The 18,641-nt window shown below is 36.5% G+C and overlaps 1 protein-coding gene across 1 annotated transcript in view; it reads left to right on the top strand.

Moving 5' to 3' along the window:
- Positions 1-213: 213 nt before the first annotated feature.
- LOC307139200 (dynein axonemal heavy chain 11) overlaps positions 214-18,641 on the top strand; it is a gene marked incomplete at both ends in the record, with an annotated part of 73,202 nt that continues 54,774 nt past the window's right edge. The window contains 29 exons of the mRNA XM_079838090.1: positions 214-429; positions 574-717; positions 947-1,143; positions 1,786-1,975; positions 2,056-2,155; positions 2,520-2,731; positions 3,657-3,890; positions 4,032-4,199; positions 4,661-4,777; positions 4,878-5,015; positions 5,089-5,213; positions 5,300-5,495; positions 5,619-5,723; positions 5,812-6,207; positions 6,286-6,618; positions 7,861-8,115; positions 8,287-8,456; positions 8,588-8,810; positions 11,062-11,178; positions 11,339-11,425; positions 11,529-11,687; positions 11,765-11,848; positions 11,956-12,114; positions 13,541-13,663; positions 13,755-13,877; positions 15,617-15,841; positions 17,485-17,576; positions 17,681-17,807; positions 18,474-18,623. Of these exons, the coding sequence (XP_079694216.1) occupies positions 214-429; positions 574-717; positions 947-1,143; positions 1,786-1,975; positions 2,056-2,155; positions 2,520-2,731; positions 3,657-3,890; positions 4,032-4,199; positions 4,661-4,777; positions 4,878-5,015; positions 5,089-5,213; positions 5,300-5,495; positions 5,619-5,723; positions 5,812-6,207; positions 6,286-6,618; positions 7,861-8,115; positions 8,287-8,456; positions 8,588-8,810; positions 11,062-11,178; positions 11,339-11,425; positions 11,529-11,687; positions 11,765-11,848; positions 11,956-12,114; positions 13,541-13,663; positions 13,755-13,877; positions 15,617-15,841; positions 17,485-17,576; positions 17,681-17,807; positions 18,474-18,623 (4,965 nt within the window). The remainder of the gene's footprint in view (positions 430-573; positions 718-946; positions 1,144-1,785; positions 1,976-2,055; positions 2,156-2,519; positions 2,732-3,656; positions 3,891-4,031; positions 4,200-4,660; positions 4,778-4,877; positions 5,016-5,088; positions 5,214-5,299; positions 5,496-5,618; positions 5,724-5,811; positions 6,208-6,285; positions 6,619-7,860; positions 8,116-8,286; positions 8,457-8,587; positions 8,811-11,061; positions 11,179-11,338; positions 11,426-11,528; positions 11,688-11,764; positions 11,849-11,955; positions 12,115-13,540; positions 13,664-13,754; positions 13,878-15,616; positions 15,842-17,484; positions 17,577-17,680; positions 17,808-18,473; positions 18,624-18,641) is intronic.

Raw genomic sequence — 18,641 nt, forward strand, 5'->3', positions numbered from 1 at the left:
TGCATGTGGCATGTTAGAAGGTAACCAAGGAAACTGGACGCTGTACCGCCTCTTTTTGCACTCTGTTTCTGAATTAAATCTCTTCAGCGTGCATGAAATGCGATATGTAAACACGTGACACAGGTCGCGTTCCACATGCTTTAGTTAGAAAACACGCGTCCACTTTTTTTTAGGTTTTGGAATGTTTGCGTCTGTTCCACAAGGACAACAAACATGTCAGAAGAGGAAGAAACTGCTTTTTCCGAAGACCCCAGGGTGCAGTTTTTAGGCGAGGCACTTTGCCGGATGCTCAGACTTGAAACTAATGCGTGGGAAAAAATCGTCAACGCTGAAAATAATAAAATACTTCTTACCACGTTTTTCGAAACGCCTATTAGACTGTTATTTTTCAGTGTGACAGCATCCAATACTCTCACTGTTTCTACGGAGGTAAGTGAACAAAAAGGCCTTGTGTGTTTACATTTCTGTCTGATATTAATATAGGCCTATTCAGTGCATGCAAAATCATAAATCACAGGTGTATGCCTTTAATAGCTATTATACAGCAACAATAACCCGTTATGTACACTTCAGGCTTGTCATCTCTGTAAAGACAAGGAAGTTTACGTTCTCAAAAAAGGAAATGCCCCCATCCTCCTACAAAACTATAGGGGTTCTTTACTCTTTGGGGTCCTGTCACCCTCCTTTCCGCCACAGCTGTCAGACACCATGGAGAAGGTAATGAACGTTTGTAGACTCTCAGGTCCACAACTGTTTGATTTGCTGTCAAAAAAAGTAAATAAATACATAATAAAATGGAATATTAGCAGGTATGCCAACCGTCAAATGTGGATGTTTTATTTTCTTATTTTTGAACAGAAAAGAAAAGAAGTTTACAATTTGAATGTATGATAATTTCCAGTCAAGTGTTAAATGCCTGTAAAATGTGTCAATATTTTGCATCAAGGTCTGTCTGCCACTTCTGTCGAACAAGAAGAATCACGAAATATGGCCGAATATAATATCACAGGATGTGTCGCAACACATTGAGAATTTGCAAAACAAGGTCACAGTGGTGAGAGGACAGTATTATGGCAAAACCGTTCTTCCCATTCCCGCCATCAGAGAATGGATAGACCAATGTCAAGAGGAAACCATCACACTGTATGAGTATTCTTCATTTATTTTTGCATAATTTACAATACTTTTCAAAAGTTTGTGGTTGGTAAGATTGTTTTGGAAAGGAAGAAATTAATATTTTTATTCAGTGAGGATGCATTAAATTGATCAAAAGTGACGTAAAGACTTGCATTGTTAAAGATAAAAAATTATATTTCAAATAAATGCTTTCTTCTGTTGTATTCATCAAAGAATCGATAAAAAAAATAGTATTCAGAAAAAAATTTAAGCAGCACAACTTTTCAACACTGATGATAATGATAAATAATTCAGCTTTGCCATCAGAAATAATTTACATTTTAAAATATATTCACATAGAAAACAGCTATTTAAAATTGTAATAATTCACAATATTACTATTTTTATTGTATTTTTGATCAAATAAATGCATTTTTGGTGAGCATAAGAGACTTATTTTTAAAAACACTTACCAACTAAAGCCAGCAGTCATATATCCTAGCTCTGTCTAAAATCTTGGTTTTGGCTTTAAATCAACTAATATGTTGTTTGTTTTCAGGTTATTGTCTTGTAATCTGATTTATTAGTCTTAGAGCACACATAAAATTAAAAAGCATCAATTGTCTTTATTTTGTCTTAAAAAAAATCAATTTCTCATTTGCAAACAAGGCACAACAGTCGCAACAGAGCCATGATACATGCAGTCGAGTCCATGGTCATCAGCTGGATGCACATGATCCATAAAGTCTTAAGGGCAGACTCTGCTGAATTGATTGTGAAGGGGTTGAACCCTGGACCAAAAGCTGAACTTGACTTCTGGAGGTCCATGAAAATGAACATTCAGAGTATTCATGAACAGGTTTGTCCAGCAACAAGCATTTTACAGTGTGTAAGCGAGCAGGAATGTTTGATAACGGACTATGTCTTTGTAAATCCCAGCTACAGAATCCTTGTGTTCAGAAAATGATGAGGATTTTGGAAATAATTGACAGCAGTTATTTCCCACCATTCAAAGCTTTGACAGAGGCTGTTTTTGATGGTAAGGCATGTGATGTTTCCGCCACATTTGATTCATTCAGTTACATTTTCTACTACTTAAAGGGATAGTTCACCCAAAAATTCTATTATCATTCGTTCACCTTCAAGTTATTCCACACCTGTATGGGAAAAAAATACTAAAGATGTCAATGGGGCCCCATCAACTGTTTGGTTACCAAAATTCTTCAAAATATCTTAATTTGTGTTCAGCAAAAGAAAAAAAAATTCATACAGGTTAGAAGGAACTGTGAGGGTGAGTAAATGATGACAGAACTTTCATTTTTGGATGAACTATCCCTTTAATGCCATTCTGTAAACATTCTGCCCAATTATCTATTTATCTATAATGTCTATTTGTCCCTCAGCTTTGCAGGAAGCCAGGGCTATAGATCTTCACCTTCAGCCTCTTGGATCATTGCTTTCTCAACTGGAGGAGAATGAGTTCTCATACTTCCATACACTCATTCGACCAGTCTTTCATCTTATATTTCTGGTCTGGACTCACTGTTCTTTCTATCGTTCACCTGCACGCATTGTTGCGCTGCTGCAGGAGCTCTGCAACCTGCTCATTCAGCAGGTATGACAATGTGACAAGTCTATGAATATGCTTAGTGTGTATTATAATAAAAACCAAAAAAATCCAAAACGATTGTCTTCCAAGTAAAAGTCATGTGGTGCGACTAATGTGTGTGTTAAGGTCAATATGTCTCTTAAAATAACAGATAATTTAAATTTAATGACAAGGCAGGGTTAGTTTCGGTTGGGAAATGTCATGTGGTGCGACTCCCTAAAAAAATATTCATTTTTATGAATAAATAACTCAATATATATATATTTTTTCGTTGTACATATTTGAAAATAATGTTTAAAATGTGTACATTCACATGTATTCAATGTGCAAGGAAAATATGTTAGTACATGTCTAAAGACGAGTCGTTAATTTAAAAATATTTTTTTGCAAATAGCATCGAAACCATATAAAACCAACACGAATACAAAAAATGAAGTTGTAAGAACTTGGGACATGTGTTTTAGGATACGTTTACATGACAACGATGTACTAACTGAAACATTTTTCATTTGCGTTTTTAGAGTACAGACAACATTGTCAAAACGATCCTCGTTCACACGGAACATGTAAGACTGAACATGTAATACGCATGCGCATGACGTCACCGTTCACACAAATTTGCGACAACAGTATCGTTCATAAACATGCACTTTGAGACCTGTTTTCGAAATTAGCATTTTCAGGCCCCCAAAATGCATTTATCATGTAAGTGAATGGTCAAAGTGCATTAAAAGTTTTTAGTTGAAAACGGTGACATGTAAACAGCCTCTAAAACTAGACTTAAAAAATAAATTTCTTTATCATGGACACTCCTATGTGTCATTGATAAAGCAATCAATAAGTCAATTTGGGAGAGCAACCATGGCTATTGTTAGAATAGAGATTAAAATGTTGTTCTTGTAACCAAAATGTCAATCTTTCCTCCAACTAGGCCACTTCATATCTCAGTGCGGAAGAGCTGCTGAGAACAGAGACTGAAGATGCTTTGGAGAAGTTACAGGCTGTGGTGGGAGTTTTCAGGTGTGTCAGGGAAACATTCAAGGCATACAGACAGAAGGTGGCTGCTTTGGCCAGTAATTATTCTACATCAGAGTGCTGGGATTTCCCTTCGGCTCTTGTTTTTACTCGATTTGATGGCTTCTTGGCTCGTGTTTTGCGGTTGAAGGTAAGCAATACATCTTTTGAGATGATAATATGTACTTTCACTTTCAGTCACCATTAAGTTTTATCTGATGTGAGTAAAATTTTCTTTTTACATTACTATTTGTTTTGGGACAGTAGCATTTTGAAAAATGATGTTTTCCAGGCCCTTTTCTCCACTATGCTGGAGTTCCAAAGGTTGGAGAAGCTGGTTTTTGGAGGTGTCAGAGGAAGAGTTTACACTGAGCAGGTCTGTCGGTTACATACAGAGTTTCTCCAGCTCTGCAAAGTCATAAGGGATCAAGAATACAATCCACTCGATTTGACTTCTCAGGTATGGTTTTATGGAATTTATTCCTTTCTTTGAGATAGATTAGAATCAGCCATACAATAACAACACTTCTAGTAAGTCATAGAGAAACACACATTTGCAATGTTATCTTAAACAGCTTGATGTCTGGTAGTACGATAATAATGCCTCACTGAATATGTCAATGTAGATAACACGATATATGAGTGTTTGATAGCAGATATAGCTCTCACTTGCTATAGTTCTTCTGTGAAATATACTGTATACTGTTCTCATGGTGATAGGTTTTTATGGAGCTTTTTTTATAAAGCGTATGTTTGGATCCAGAATAATATGCCTGATACTTAGCCAACCTTCTTTTTTAACCCTCCAAGGCTTAATTGTCCTCATAAATCACAATTTTTGTTCTGTGTCATGTTTATAGTTATGTCTTTAGCAAAAAGCATTGTTTAACAGATCATTGCATTCTAATACATCTAACACAGGATTTTGAAAAAGACTTTTCAAGTTTCCAAGAAAAAGTTGCAGAATTTGATCGACGACTGTCCAGTATTTTGTGCCTTGCCTTCCAAGATTGTTCTGGATTGGAATCAGTTTTCAAAGTAAGCGATTCTGATGAACTGGATTCAGGTCAAATGATCAGGAAAAGCAGAATATGGCTTAACCTATATAACCCACCTTTCAATCCGCATATGTTTGAAGCTGGTTGCTGTGCTCAAGCCCCTCTTGGACAGAGACATCATAAAGGAAACTTTTATTCCTAATTTCTCCAAAGTGATTGAACTTTTTGGTGAGGAGCTGGACAGATGCAAGCACCTGTTTGATTCTCATCTTGTGCAGGTAAAGTAGTTGTTTTATAATAGATTGTTGTTCTTGTACAAAAAGGATTTCGTAATTCATCATGTAATTCCAGAAAAAGAAGAATAAAATGCATTTGCGCAAGAACATGCCTGCTATGACAGGGGCTCTGACGTGGGCAAAAATGCTTAGAGACAGAATTCAAATCCCTTGGAACAATCTTCGATTTGTTCTGGAGATGTAAGTGTTTTTAAATTCTATTGAGATCATTATCTTTTTTGAACGATACAAATGAATCTGAAGAGGTTGGGGCATTTATATTACAGGAATATAGAAGGAGAAGAGATAGAGCTGGTCTATCATAAATACCTCGAGATGTCCTCTCATTTAGATGAGTACGAGAAGCAGGTCTATTTGAGCTGGTGTGGTGATATTAACCAGGTCTGCCAGATGAACCTGGATCAGCCCCTAATCAAAAGAGGTCCCAGCACTGACCTACTGTCAGTTAACGTCAATCCAGAGGTGAAGAACATAAATTTAAAATGTATCACAAGCATAAAGCGTCTATTTTAAATGTTAGAGCATCTAATTCTGACAATTTATTCATTGTATTCATCTGCATAATATTGAACTTCTTCACCTCAGCTGATTGCTGTGCTCAGGGATGTGAAACACCTAAAAATCCTTAATCAGACGAACATCCCTTCTGCTGCTATGAAGGTGTATGAAAATAGAAAGATTTTCTTTAAGGTTAGTGAATGTTCAAATAGTCTGTTATTAGTTAATTTGTTTTTACATTCTGTCGGGCATTAAGAGTATCTTACCTGATCTCCACTAGAACCTTGGGAGCCTAGATTTACTGGTGCAGTGGTACAATAAGGTGAAACAGACGACTCTTGAAGTGGAGGCTCCTCTTATAAAAGAGGAGATAGAGACTGTTGACCGGCAACTTCATCAAGCAGAAAGTGAGCTTACATGGCAAAACCAGAACTGCTGGGACTACATCTGCACACTTAAGGACACAGTCTATCAGCTGGAGAGAAGACTTCAGAAAACGAAAGACAATATTGAGATGATTGATGTTCTGATGAATGGATGGAGAAAACAGCCGATGTTCTGCAGAAAAGACCACAAGAAAGACTCAATATTACAACTGGAAGATAGAGCAGCAAGAGTGGAAAAAAGCTACAACAACCTCAGGAAAGATGGAGAAACGATCCATAGATTGTTACAGGTGAGGCAGTGTATTTTTTATAGATTGTTGTTGCAAGACCCTTTTTTCTCTAACATTTATTGCTTGTATCTTTCCCAGGAGAACATGGTCCTTTTTGCAGCGGATAGTTCTTCAGATGCATGGAAAGCCTATTTGGAGTATGTAGATGATATGGTGGTGGAGGGATTTTTCAGTGCTATCTCCACTTCTCTGGAGTATTTCATTGAGAATATGGAGGGCTCAGTGAGGCAGGCTCCCCTGTTTGAGTCTCAAATGCTACTGATGGCATCTGAGATTAAGTTTAAACCATCTCTGGATCGAGATGGTGGTGATGGACTTTACGAACTGGTGGAAGAATTACTAGGTGATGTGTTCAAGATGTCTGCTCAGATGAAGAGGGTGGCGCCTCACCTAAACGTGGAAGACTACCAGGTGAATTTACAGTGGATTCTAAAAGTCTGAGGTCACATTGAAAATCTGAGATTTAACATCATGGACCAAAGGCATGGTAAACAAACCGAAAACAGGACATGATGCCACAAGATGCGGCCCTAAAAAGGATAGAATACTCAAGCATACCTGTTTGTTCTTGTCATAGTAGTGATGTTGCCCATTACAGTTCGGTACAGGCATCAGAACCGCGTCTCCTCGCAGCAGATCTCTGTTTGTGTGTGTGATAGACGGAATCCTGCCACTGTTTTGACTCTTTTATAGATTTTATAAGTTCTTCACGAGTTCTCAGCTGGTCAAAATACCATCATATGTAGGCTACACACATACAACGAGCGCATTTAGACAAGCACACAGCATTTTTGGGGAATTTCAGTAAGTTCTATTGTGAAATATTGGCTTACGTATTACGTAATGAAAGCTGACCAATCAGGTTGTGAACCTCTCCGAATGCCTTTAGGTTCGGTATTTTTGGGTTCAGTGTTAAAATGCCAATGTAAACGCTAGTGGACCAGGACTAAATTATATAACTTTTTTGGTCCAGACCAAACAAACCAAGCGAACCGAACTACAAGTGTGAATGCACCCTAAAATAAAATTAAAACCTGGAAATAAATAAGAAATTTAAAGTTTTAGGATTTACACAAATAAAAAGGAATTGTCATAATGGTAAACGGAGAATCTGCCACATACAGTATTAGAAATATAATATTTTTCTTGGTCACTAGTCACATAAGCAATTTTTTTGACATGTCTCCTTTGTTTTAAAAAAACGGTCAGATTTATTGTTTCTGCTGAAGATGAAATTGGAAAATGTTCAAATCATGATTGATTATCAAGTTTTGTGCGAACTTTATGTCAGGTTGAATGCATGCTGCAATTACAGAAAAAGAGACACATTTTGAGAAATTCTGACATTTAAAATGAATGAATAAATATAAAAAATAAAAAATATAATTTAAAACGAATAAAAATTAAATTATATTTCTTTGTTATATTAACAATATAAATGAATTAATACACTTAATTGAACAATCATTAAATATATTAATTAATATTAATATAATTTGTAATAAATAAAATGTATTTTGAACACTTGGACCCCATTTTGTATCTATTATTTCTCTCTATTGCTGTCTAATCTATATCAGAAAGATTTCTTGCATTAGTGTTTTTTTTTTTGTACATATGCAAATAATATTTTTGACATTATGCACCATTTAGGCTGACGTCGAGGACATGTTTGACCTCTTAGATCTCCGTCAGGAAGTGATGGAGAGAGTTGATGAAGTCATGAAGAAAGCCTTACAATACCAGGACACATTTAGCCAATACAGACCCCTGTGGCTTGATGACAGGGTTGAATTTCTCCGGCAGTTCCTCCTCTATGGTCATGCATTGACAGCTGAAGAGGTGGAAGCATATGGAGAGGATGCATTTCCAGAAAATCCTCCCACCACAGTGCAATTCAAAGAGCAGGTAAAACTACATTGCTTTTTATGTTTCTCCATGAATATCAGTTTTTGAAACAGAGTTACTGATTTGTACAAAAATATGTCTAAATGGATATAGATGTATGTCCATAAACTGTTTTAAGAGCAGCATGAAGGGTTTGTCATTTTATTAGTGAGATGCCTCCTTTCACAACAGATGAATCATTATGAAGAAGTGCATGCAGAGGTCAGCCGTTTGGAGGACTGGCAGGTATTTGATGGTTGGTTTAGAGTGGATATCCGTTCGTTCAAGATGAGTCTTTTAAACATAATCAAAAAATGGAGCTGGATGTTTAAGGAGCACCTAATGTCTTTTGTTACCGGCAGGTGAGAGACCTTTCCGTAATTACACAGGAAAAAATCATTTTAATGCCTCAATTTTCCTCCAAACTCCAAATGCTGTACTCAATCAATAAAAGTAATTGATTTCTGCTGGTTTGTAATTTTGATGTCTTTAGTATTGCTGAACTAGAGGAGTTCATGCTCCAGGCGGAATCCAGGCTTAAAGAGCCGGTGTGCAGCGGAGACTACCAAGCTCTTGTGCAGGTGATGGGTTTCCTGCTGGCTATCAAAAACAGGCAGTCTAGTACAGACCAGCTTTTTAAACCTGTTAGTGAAGTGGTCTCTCTTCTGGAGCAGTATGGAGAAACACCACCCGAGTGTGTCCATATGCAGCTTGAGGTGAGTATTTTGACAGCCCCACAAATCTTTTTTCCAGCAAGGATGCATTAAATTGATCAAAAGTGACAGTAAAGAAAAAAAAAAAATGAGTTCATTTAAATATATCTATAATAAGAAATGTTACTTGAGCCCCAAATCAGTATATTAGATTTATTTCTGAAGGATCAAGTGACACCGAAGACTGAAAATTCAGTTTTGCCATCACAAAAATATCATATAAAAATACATTTATTATAATATATTAAAATATAAACCAGATATTTGCAGATGTAATACATATTTCACAATATTACTGCTTTACTGTATTTTTTATCAAATAAATGCAGCCTTGTATACCATAATATACTTACAAACATTAGAATATCTTACTGAGCTCAAATTAATCTCTAAATTAAATTTTATAAAAAAAAAACATCTAAATTCATTTAATCAATAAAAAAATTATCTGAGACCACTATTAAAAAAGTTTTTATTTAGCATTTTTTCATTACATTCTATATTATCAGTTGCATAGTATTTTAAGTTAGAATTCCGTTTTATATTTAGATTTTACATTTAATGTAATTTAGAAACTTTTTCTTAAAAGTAAATCTGTTTTATACAATATTGACATTGGATGTTGATAATGGTTATTTATTTGTGCATCCTCATGTTACCTATTTTTAATTACCTTTGTCATGATCTAATGCTGACTTGAAGCTAATCTTACTTAATAATTTAATAACACTGTTAATAAATAGATGGTACTGTGTAAAATCTTTTAGCAAATCTCAAAATAATTATTCATTTTTCATACTGTACATTTTAACGGTGCAATGCCTAAATTCACTTTAACATTCAAAACGAACAATTGAAAGACTTTGCCATGACACAAAAAATTGAGCACAGGTGCATCCTGTTTCCACTTATCACCCTTGAGATGTTTCTACAACTTGATTGGAGTCCACTTGTGGTAAATTTATTGGACATGATTTGGAAAGTCACACACCTGTCTATATAAGGTCCCACAGTTTACAGTGCATGTCAGAGCACAAACCAAGCCATGTAGTCCAAGGAATTGTCTCTAGACCTCCGAGACAAGGTTGTATCAAGGCACAGATATGGGGAAGGGTACAGAACAATTTCTGCAGCATTGAAGGTCCCAATGAGCACAGTGGCCTCCATAATCCGTAAATGTAAGACGTTTGGAACCACCAGGACTCTTCTGAGCGATCTGCAGAAGCGGCAGAAGGGCCTTAGTCAGGGAGGTGACCACGAACCGGATGGCCACTCTGACAGAGCTTCAGCATTTCTCTGTGGCTTCCAGAAGAACAACCATCTCTGCAGCACTCCACCAATCAGGCCTGTATGGTAGATTGGCCAGACGGAAGCCACTCCTCAGTAATAGACACATGACAGCCCGCCTGGAGTTTGCCAAAAGGCACCTGAAGGACTCTCAGACCACAAGAAACAAAATCCTCTGATCTGATGAAACAAAGATTGAACTCTTTGGCCTGAATGATAAGCATCATGTTTGGAGGAAACCAGGCACCGCTCATCACCTGGTCAATACCATCACTACTGTGAAGCATGGTGGTGGCAGCATCATGCTGTGGGGATGTTTTTCAGTGGCAGGAACTGGGCTGGCAGGAGACTAAAGCCAAATTTATACTTCTGGTTCATCTTCCAACAGGACAACAATCCTAAGCACAAAGCCAAGATAAGAAAGGAGTGGCTTTGGGACAACTCTGTGAATGTCCTTGAGTGGCCCAGCCAGAGCCCAGACTTGAACCTAATTGAACATCTCTAGAGAGTTTTGAAAATGTCTGTGCACCGACACTCCCCATCAAACCTGATGGAGCTTGAGAGGGCCTGCAAAGAAGAATGGGAGAAACTGCCCAAAAATAGGTGTGCCAAGCTTGGAGCATCATACTCAAAAAGACTTGACAAAGTATTGAGCAAAGGCTGTGGATATGTAAAGGCTTATGTACATGTGATTTTTTTCCGTTTTTTATTTTTTTTATGAATTTCCAAAGATTTCAAGCAAACTTCTTTCACGTTCTCATTATGGAGTATTGTTTGTAGAATTGAGGAAAAAAATTATGAATTTAATCCATTTTGGAATAAGGCTGTAACATAACAAAATGTGGAAAAGGTGAAGCGCTGTGAATACTTTCCGGGTGCACTGTACTTGCATCCCTAGCTATAAACTGTTCTTGCATCCCTAGCTGTAAACTGTTCTGGATGAGAATTTTGTATTAAACTTTATCAGGAGTTGCCAGAAAAGTGGAACAGCATGAAGAAGTTGGCCTGGACAGTGAAACATGAGGTTGCTCCTCTTCATACTGCGGAGGTGGCCATTATCCGCAGGAAGTGTCTGGCCTTCGAGGTGAGGTTTTAATAATGATTGAATTAAATAATGACAAAAGTGTAAACTTTTACTTTAAGCAAAATTAAATGTTTATAGATTTGCAAGTCTGAACCTTTTTTTTTTGCATCTTCAGGATAAATATGCTTATGTTATTGCTGATTCATGTCTCTCTTCATAGAAAAAGCTCAATCAATTTCGAGGGAGATTCAAAACAGAAGCTCCCCTCCTGTACAACTCAGAGAAACCATATGCTTGCCTGGATAAAGTAAATGTTTATTACTTCTAATTCAAACAATCCATCATACCAGAGTATTATTTTCAATCATTTACATACATTGATGGTTTGTGTTATACTGTGTGTTTGTTAGTTTCACAGGGAGATGCTGGTTTTAGAAGAGGAGAATGCAGATCTTCAGGAGTCCTGTAAGCTGTTTGAAGTGAGCAGCCCTGATTCTAAGCAAATCAGGATCTGTCGGAGAGACATTGCTGTTTTGAAACAGCTCTGGGATCTGCGGATATGTGCTCAGGTGGATCGTCCTTTTGAAAATTTGAACTTTCAATTTAGCTTGAACTGTCCCCTTAATGTAATGTTGTGTCCTCACAGTGCAGTATAGCTGTCTGGACAGGGACAAAATGGAGAAAGATCAATGTAGAACGCATAGAGACAGAGCTGAGGAGGTTTACAAAAGTAAGAACGCCAGTATCAGTGTACTAGAAACCAGCAAACCAAACACATTTTGGAAGGTTTTTGTGTTTTTGTTTATAATATCTAACACCGATTTAATGTCTGGTCAGGAAATGCGGGTTCTTGATAAAGAGGCCCGTGTTTGGGACGTGTATGTGGGTCTGGACTGTGTGCTCCGGGATCTGTTGGCTTCTCTCAGGGCTGTGTCAGAACTGCTGAGCCCGGCCATGAGAGACAGACACTGGGCCCAGCTTGTCAGGACTACCGGGGTGAGAAAGAGGGTGGTAGATGTGTTAGTTATTCATCTTAAGCTGGGCGTACACAGTGCTATTTTTGCTCCCAGGCGATTTATTTCACTCGGGAGGAATCGTGTGGAAATCATTGATGCTCATGTGGCCGCGGCTCGCAGTGTGTGAGAGGAATTACGAGACGAGCTGAGTATGTAAAGTGCACCTCCCGACCTCCCGATAATTTTCAAACAGGGAGTCGGCCCGATTTTGACCAGCATACAGGCTGAAATATCATACACATTACACAACCACATCACATAGATCGATGAATATTATTAGGCTATAGCTCAGTGGCTGCATCCCTACAGTATGCGCATAAACTGTCACAAACACACACACACTCTCTCTCTCTAGTTGTTTCTGTTGAAATGGCTGCTGTTTTCTGCTTTTCAACCAATCATTTGCACACATAATTTTTTCTTTCTTTTTCTATCAGATGCTATAGCTACATTGAAAGCTTCAGTCTCTGTGTTTAGCACGAAAGCTCACATGATTGCAGCCGGCTCGCCGTGCAGTACAGTCGTGTCGTGCTTTGACGCGATTATCTCGTAACGTGTGCAGTATCTCATGACCTCCCGAGTGTCTGAACTCGCACAGTGTACGCCCGCCTTTAGAGACCAGAAAACATATTTACTGTACTGAATTTTATTAACAATTTCAAAAGCATGGATTAAACAATCCTTAACACTCCTGGTAACATTTTAATTTAAATGAATGAAAGAGATTTTAACCACACTGTTCCAAATGTATGGTTTTCTTCCATACAATGAAGGTGATCTGTAAAAACACACACCATAAAAGTACCATAATGCCATGTACTATCCTCTTATGAAAGACATACAATAGCATGTTTAGGTTGATGGTCACTATTCACTTCTATTGTATAGAAAAAGTTTTTTGTGCTCCCTGGTAGTAAGAAAATCATACAGGTTTGAAATACTGTAAAAAAATTTTTTTTTTAATTACAGTAAGTAATTTTTGTCTCGTTTTCAGTAAAAATATGTAAATGTCCTTAGAATACGATACATGTAGTTTTATTCTTAATTTCATTACACAATTTAAAAAGGGAAAACAATCTTATTATTCGTATGCCATTGGCAAATAGTTTTATAGTAATATATATATATTACTGTGTGTGTGTTTATATATATATATATATATATATGTATATATATATATATATATGTATATATATATATATATATATATATATATATATATATATATATATATATATATATATATATATATGTATATATATATGTATATATATATGTATATATATATGTATATATATATAATGATTGACTGGATGGCCAGTAAATGATGACAAATAATATTTCTTAAATCAATTATTATTACTCACGTTGAATATATAGTTCTCACATTTACACCATTCTCTTAGGTTGATTTCACCCTGACTGAAGACACAACTCTTGAGGATTTACTGGCTTTGCAGCTGCACAGATATGAAGATATGGTGCACTTTACAGTTGGGAGAGCAGTCAAAGAGATGTCCACTGAGAAGGTTCCATCTCATACAGTATCTCTCTCAAGCCTCTGTTCACTGTGATACATGCTCTGAAAATGAGTGCAATATTTCTTTAATTATTTTGAAGGTTTTGACTGAAATTAGCCAGATGTGGGCACGGATGGAGTTTTCTTATGAAGAGCATTACCGCACCGCTACACCAATGCTGAAATGCAGTGATGAACTTATAGAGAGTCTGGAGGAGAGTCAGGTATAAACATCTGTAAAATAGCATATGCAATCACAGCGGTTTGTTGAAAAGAAAGAAAAAAAAACATACAGAATATGTATATGTGTTTTCTTAACTTATCGGAAATGTTGACAAAGCTGTTGCTTGGCAAAATAAGCTTGGTGTGGCCAGGGTCTTTATCTCCTTCTCTAAGACCATCCCACTGTGCCGAGAGAACGATCTTTCATTGTCAGCCGCCTGTATTCACACATCTGATTTATAGAGACCACACATTGCTGGCTTTGTTATCACGCTGTATGTGTAGGGGCCAAAATCTAGCCAAACACATCACTGTTGACAATAAGTCTGCCGTCTGTGCGAAACCGGCCCACTTACACCCACATGTCTGAAAACATTAAAGCCAACAGAAGGGCACTAACACAATGTGGACACAAAAACAACATAGGCACATCGCATAGGAGTTATCAAAATTCTTTTTGCAAATCTGACTAGACCAGAGCCAAGCCTGATCACCTCCAAATGTGATCTGAACTTTAAGGCTGTAACTTTTATTCATATATTTTTTTTGTTTATTGAATTTGTCATTATAAACCCATTAACAAAACATTTCTTTCCCCATCCAATGACGTCCACTCGAGTGCAAACTTCGGACATAATTACATTTAATAAAATAATGAAAAAGTAAAACAAATATTAAAAAAAGATTTTAAGAAGTTCAAATTAAATTAATTAATAAAAATGGTATAAAAAATAAATTAAATCGTTTCTAAAATTAAATTCTCTAAAAACAGTAAAACTATTCAATAGTCACTATTTCCATAGTCCTCTTTAGACATTCTATTAACTATAAGTAACTTTGCAACTTCATTTCAACTACCAGTCATTAAATATTAGTAGACTGTCTGCTTAATATCGGCTAACATTTTATTTTGATGTCCCCCCAACACACATTCTACTGACTATAAGCAAATTCCCTGTAAGGCATCACTTGGCGGCTATCTTTGAAACGTCTCTCGGAAAGCTATTTCAGTCATGCAAGTGCAGCTCCTATCTCTTTGAATGAGAAACATTAAATTCTCTAAAGCTTTTCACCAAGCTTATGATTACATTTCATATTTGAAATCACAAACGAAATCAGACAATTGTCTAATGAATTTTGTTTCTAAATCCTCAAATCCTGACATAAAGGCTGGACTTGCCAATGCACATGTGCAGTCATAAGTGTGTGACTCAGAACACTGACTTTTTCTATCTCAAACTGAGCTTCTAAAGGCAACTGCAATGACACTTTAACAATGGACTCTTTTACTTAGAAGGCGGGACTTATTCCACCATATTGCGCATTGCACTTTCTCCCATTTATAGTAATATGAGTTCACGATCTTTTCATATCTATAGTATTTTTTCTGTGCCAAAGATTTGACTTTTCTTGTGAATAGGAGTTCACAAACATAACTTCATTACCAAAAGCATAAGAACTGATTTGGCTATTCAAGTAATTCCTATGAAGGCCAATCTTAATGCATACAGTGACATTTCTAGAAGTATGCGCTTCCATGTTCTTGTGTGTAAATGAGAGACTGAATCCCTGAAGCCATGTTCCGACATCTAGAGAGAAACTTTCCCAGATGAGTATAAACTGTTAAGGAGGAGCAATTTGCATGAATATGAAACACAAGATAATAAAAGTTATGAAACTGTGCAAGAAACGTATTGCTGTTTGCTGTGGACTCTTTATATGCATCTCTGTTTCTGTTTAGGTGCAGCTGCAGGTGTTGCTGCACAGTAAGCAGGCAACGTTCTTCCACGGACAGGTGTTGGCGCTACAGGCCCAGCTGACACGGGCTGACTCAGTGCTGTTGCTGTGGCTGGAGGTGCAGAGGACCTGGGCTCACCTGGAGAGCATCTTCATGGGCTCCGAAGACATTCAACACCAACTGCCGGAGGAGGCACTTCAGTTCGGCTCCATTGATTCTGACTTTAAGGTATGCTTGGTTTCATCTCATGTACACTGGTGTGCTGAATGCAAAGTTTAAGATGTTTGACATGCTTTCTGTAAAGGTTTGTCCAACATAGAGATTCAGAATCATAAGTATACTATATATTTTTTTAGTTAAGCTCATTTTAAGATGTTGAGATGTTAAAGTATTGTACTGAAATACATTAAATGTATTGCATAATAAAATCAGGAGATGTTTTTCTATACAGATTACTAAATTATTGTTATAAATAAGTATGTCAGAGCATGGTGCAATGCCAAGCTCAGGGGTTTAATTACTAGACCTGTAGACCTTAAGAGCTCCAATGTAAATAATATATATATACTATGAATTATTATTATTATTATTATTATTATTATTATTATTATTATTATTATTATTATTATTATTATTATTATTATTAATTAGTGCTGGGAATCGATTCAAAAAGAGTTTTTAATATTTTGATATTGTATTAATTTCAGTTACTCTCCAAATTAATGTAGAAACAATTTAAAGACAGCATATTTTTAATATTTTTTGTAATGGCATCTTTTATGACTGAAGGCCAGTATCACTGATACTAAAGTCTCGATGAAACATCAATGACATTACATTACAGTATCACTGAAAGCTACCAATTTCAACATTTATTAGGCATGGCCTTCCCTGTTACACATATACAGAAATCATTAAAGCTACACTTTACTCTGTTCCCGTTGTTCTATGGTGAACATTAACGACAGCCATCTTCGGTGCTCCTGTCACTTTAAGAACGGCCGCTGCCGAACTTGACGCTGTCCCGCGCGCATCTCATTTCCTCACAACTTTTTAAGTTCATTTAAGACTCCTAATGTGAGAATATTCGCCAAAACTTTTTTTTTTGCAAAATTCTCTGTGTTGTTGTTATTGTTTGTTCAAGAGCAAAAGAGAACTCGATCTGTGCACGTGCCACGAGACTGGCGCGAGTCTGTCTATGCGGCCAATGTGTGTGTGTGTGTGTGTGTGGTTCAGCGCTGACATGATACACACACACAGACAGGACAGCGCGTTCTGTGTCTTGTCACGCTTATATGGTTTAAAAGCATTTACATGAATAAGAGCGTGATCATATAATGTAATGCTGGGCAAAAATTGATATAAAAACGGACGCTGCGTTAATTTCGTTAAATATTTTTAATGCGTTAAACTGAAAAAATGAATCACCCGCGTTAACCCATTAATTTGCCCAGCCCTATTATTAATATAAAAGTAAACTTGTCAAAGTTACAACTCGCAAAGAAGTTAATTGCACTTTCAGCCACTTTGAATTTAATTACTGATGGAGAAAATAGGTAAATTGGAGTAAAATGGGGTAAAATGTAAATTAAATTAATGTATTTAGATAAAATAAATATACTTAAATGTAATTAATTGGACATACTTTATTAAGTGTATTTAATATGCACTAACATTTAACTTAATCATTTGAGACAATTTACTTATTGTGTACATTTTATGTTTTACGTTAAATCACATTAAATTAAATTATTTCAATGGAAATTAAGATGTTGTTATAGTGATGAAAACATTTCTACAGTGTAGATACATGCATCTACCAAGTATGTAAATGTTTCTACATATTTACTTTTGTGTGTTTATGTGTGAAGGTCCTTATGCTCAAAAGTGGCAAAACGAAAAACGTAATTACTGCCACCAACAAGCCCGATCTTCTACCGATGCTTGAAGATCTGCAAAGGAGGTCTGTGAAAATTTAAGTTTACTCTTTTCAAGTAAACTCTATTCTTAAGAAGTTTGCATGGTTACACATAAATAATTCTGTTGATTTCCTGTTTTTCACCCTAGACTTGCAGTATGTGAGAAAGCTCTAGCCAAATACCTGGAGAACAAGAGAATGGCTTTCCCGCGATTCTATTTCCTCTCTTCAGCGGACTTACTGGACATCCTTTCCAAGGGCAGACAGCCCAGACAGGTACTGCTGTAATAGTTAGGAATTAAGTTAAACTTGATTCAACTTTATATAACAGTCTGTCTATTAGTTGGAATTAGTTTGAAAGCTTAATTAGTTTCAGATTTCTCTAATTATACAGCTCTTTTAAGTATTACAGTAATCCATAAACAGGTCAACTATAAAGTATGCAGGCTCTCTGGGTATTTGTAATAATGTGACTGAGATTCACGGAAATATATTTTACATTATACCATACTTCCCCATCTCTCTTCTCATTTGCGTACAGTAACCTTTATCTCTGTGATTAAACTTTTTCATCATCACTGTGATAATTCCAAGGGCAGTGCTTCTCTGTGAAATATCATTATGATAAAAAAAAAGAAGAAAGTTCTACAGTTGGATTGATTATAACCCTGACCACCTCCTTCTTTGAGCCGATCCTCCCACATATGTGCAGGTTTTCTCCTGAACAGTTCAACCAGAACAGGGTCAGAGTGCTTCATCTCGTTCTCATTGTACCTCGGTTATAATAAGAATTGCAAATATGTCCACAATCATATCATTATCTATGGATATGCCCATACTTAACCACACATAACTGCGCAGATTGATTCATTTGTACACAGAGGTACTGTCTATAATATATTGTTCTGCGAGAGTAATGCTTTATGGTTCATTGCTTTTTAGGTTACCCGTCACCTGGGTAAGCTGTTTGACAGTATGACTGATCTGGAGTTTTCTGACAAGGAGGGGGGAAAGGCCACATCAGCGGTGGGAATGTTCAGCAGAGACAGAGAATATGTTTCATTCTATTCACCGTGTGACTGCGTTGGACCGGTAAAACCCACATAAGCA

This window comes from Gobio gobio, assembly GCF_949357685.1.
Source record: "Gobio gobio genome assembly, chromosome: 15".
Lineage (NCBI taxonomy): Eukaryota > Metazoa > Chordata > Actinopteri > Cypriniformes > Gobionidae > Gobio > Gobio gobio.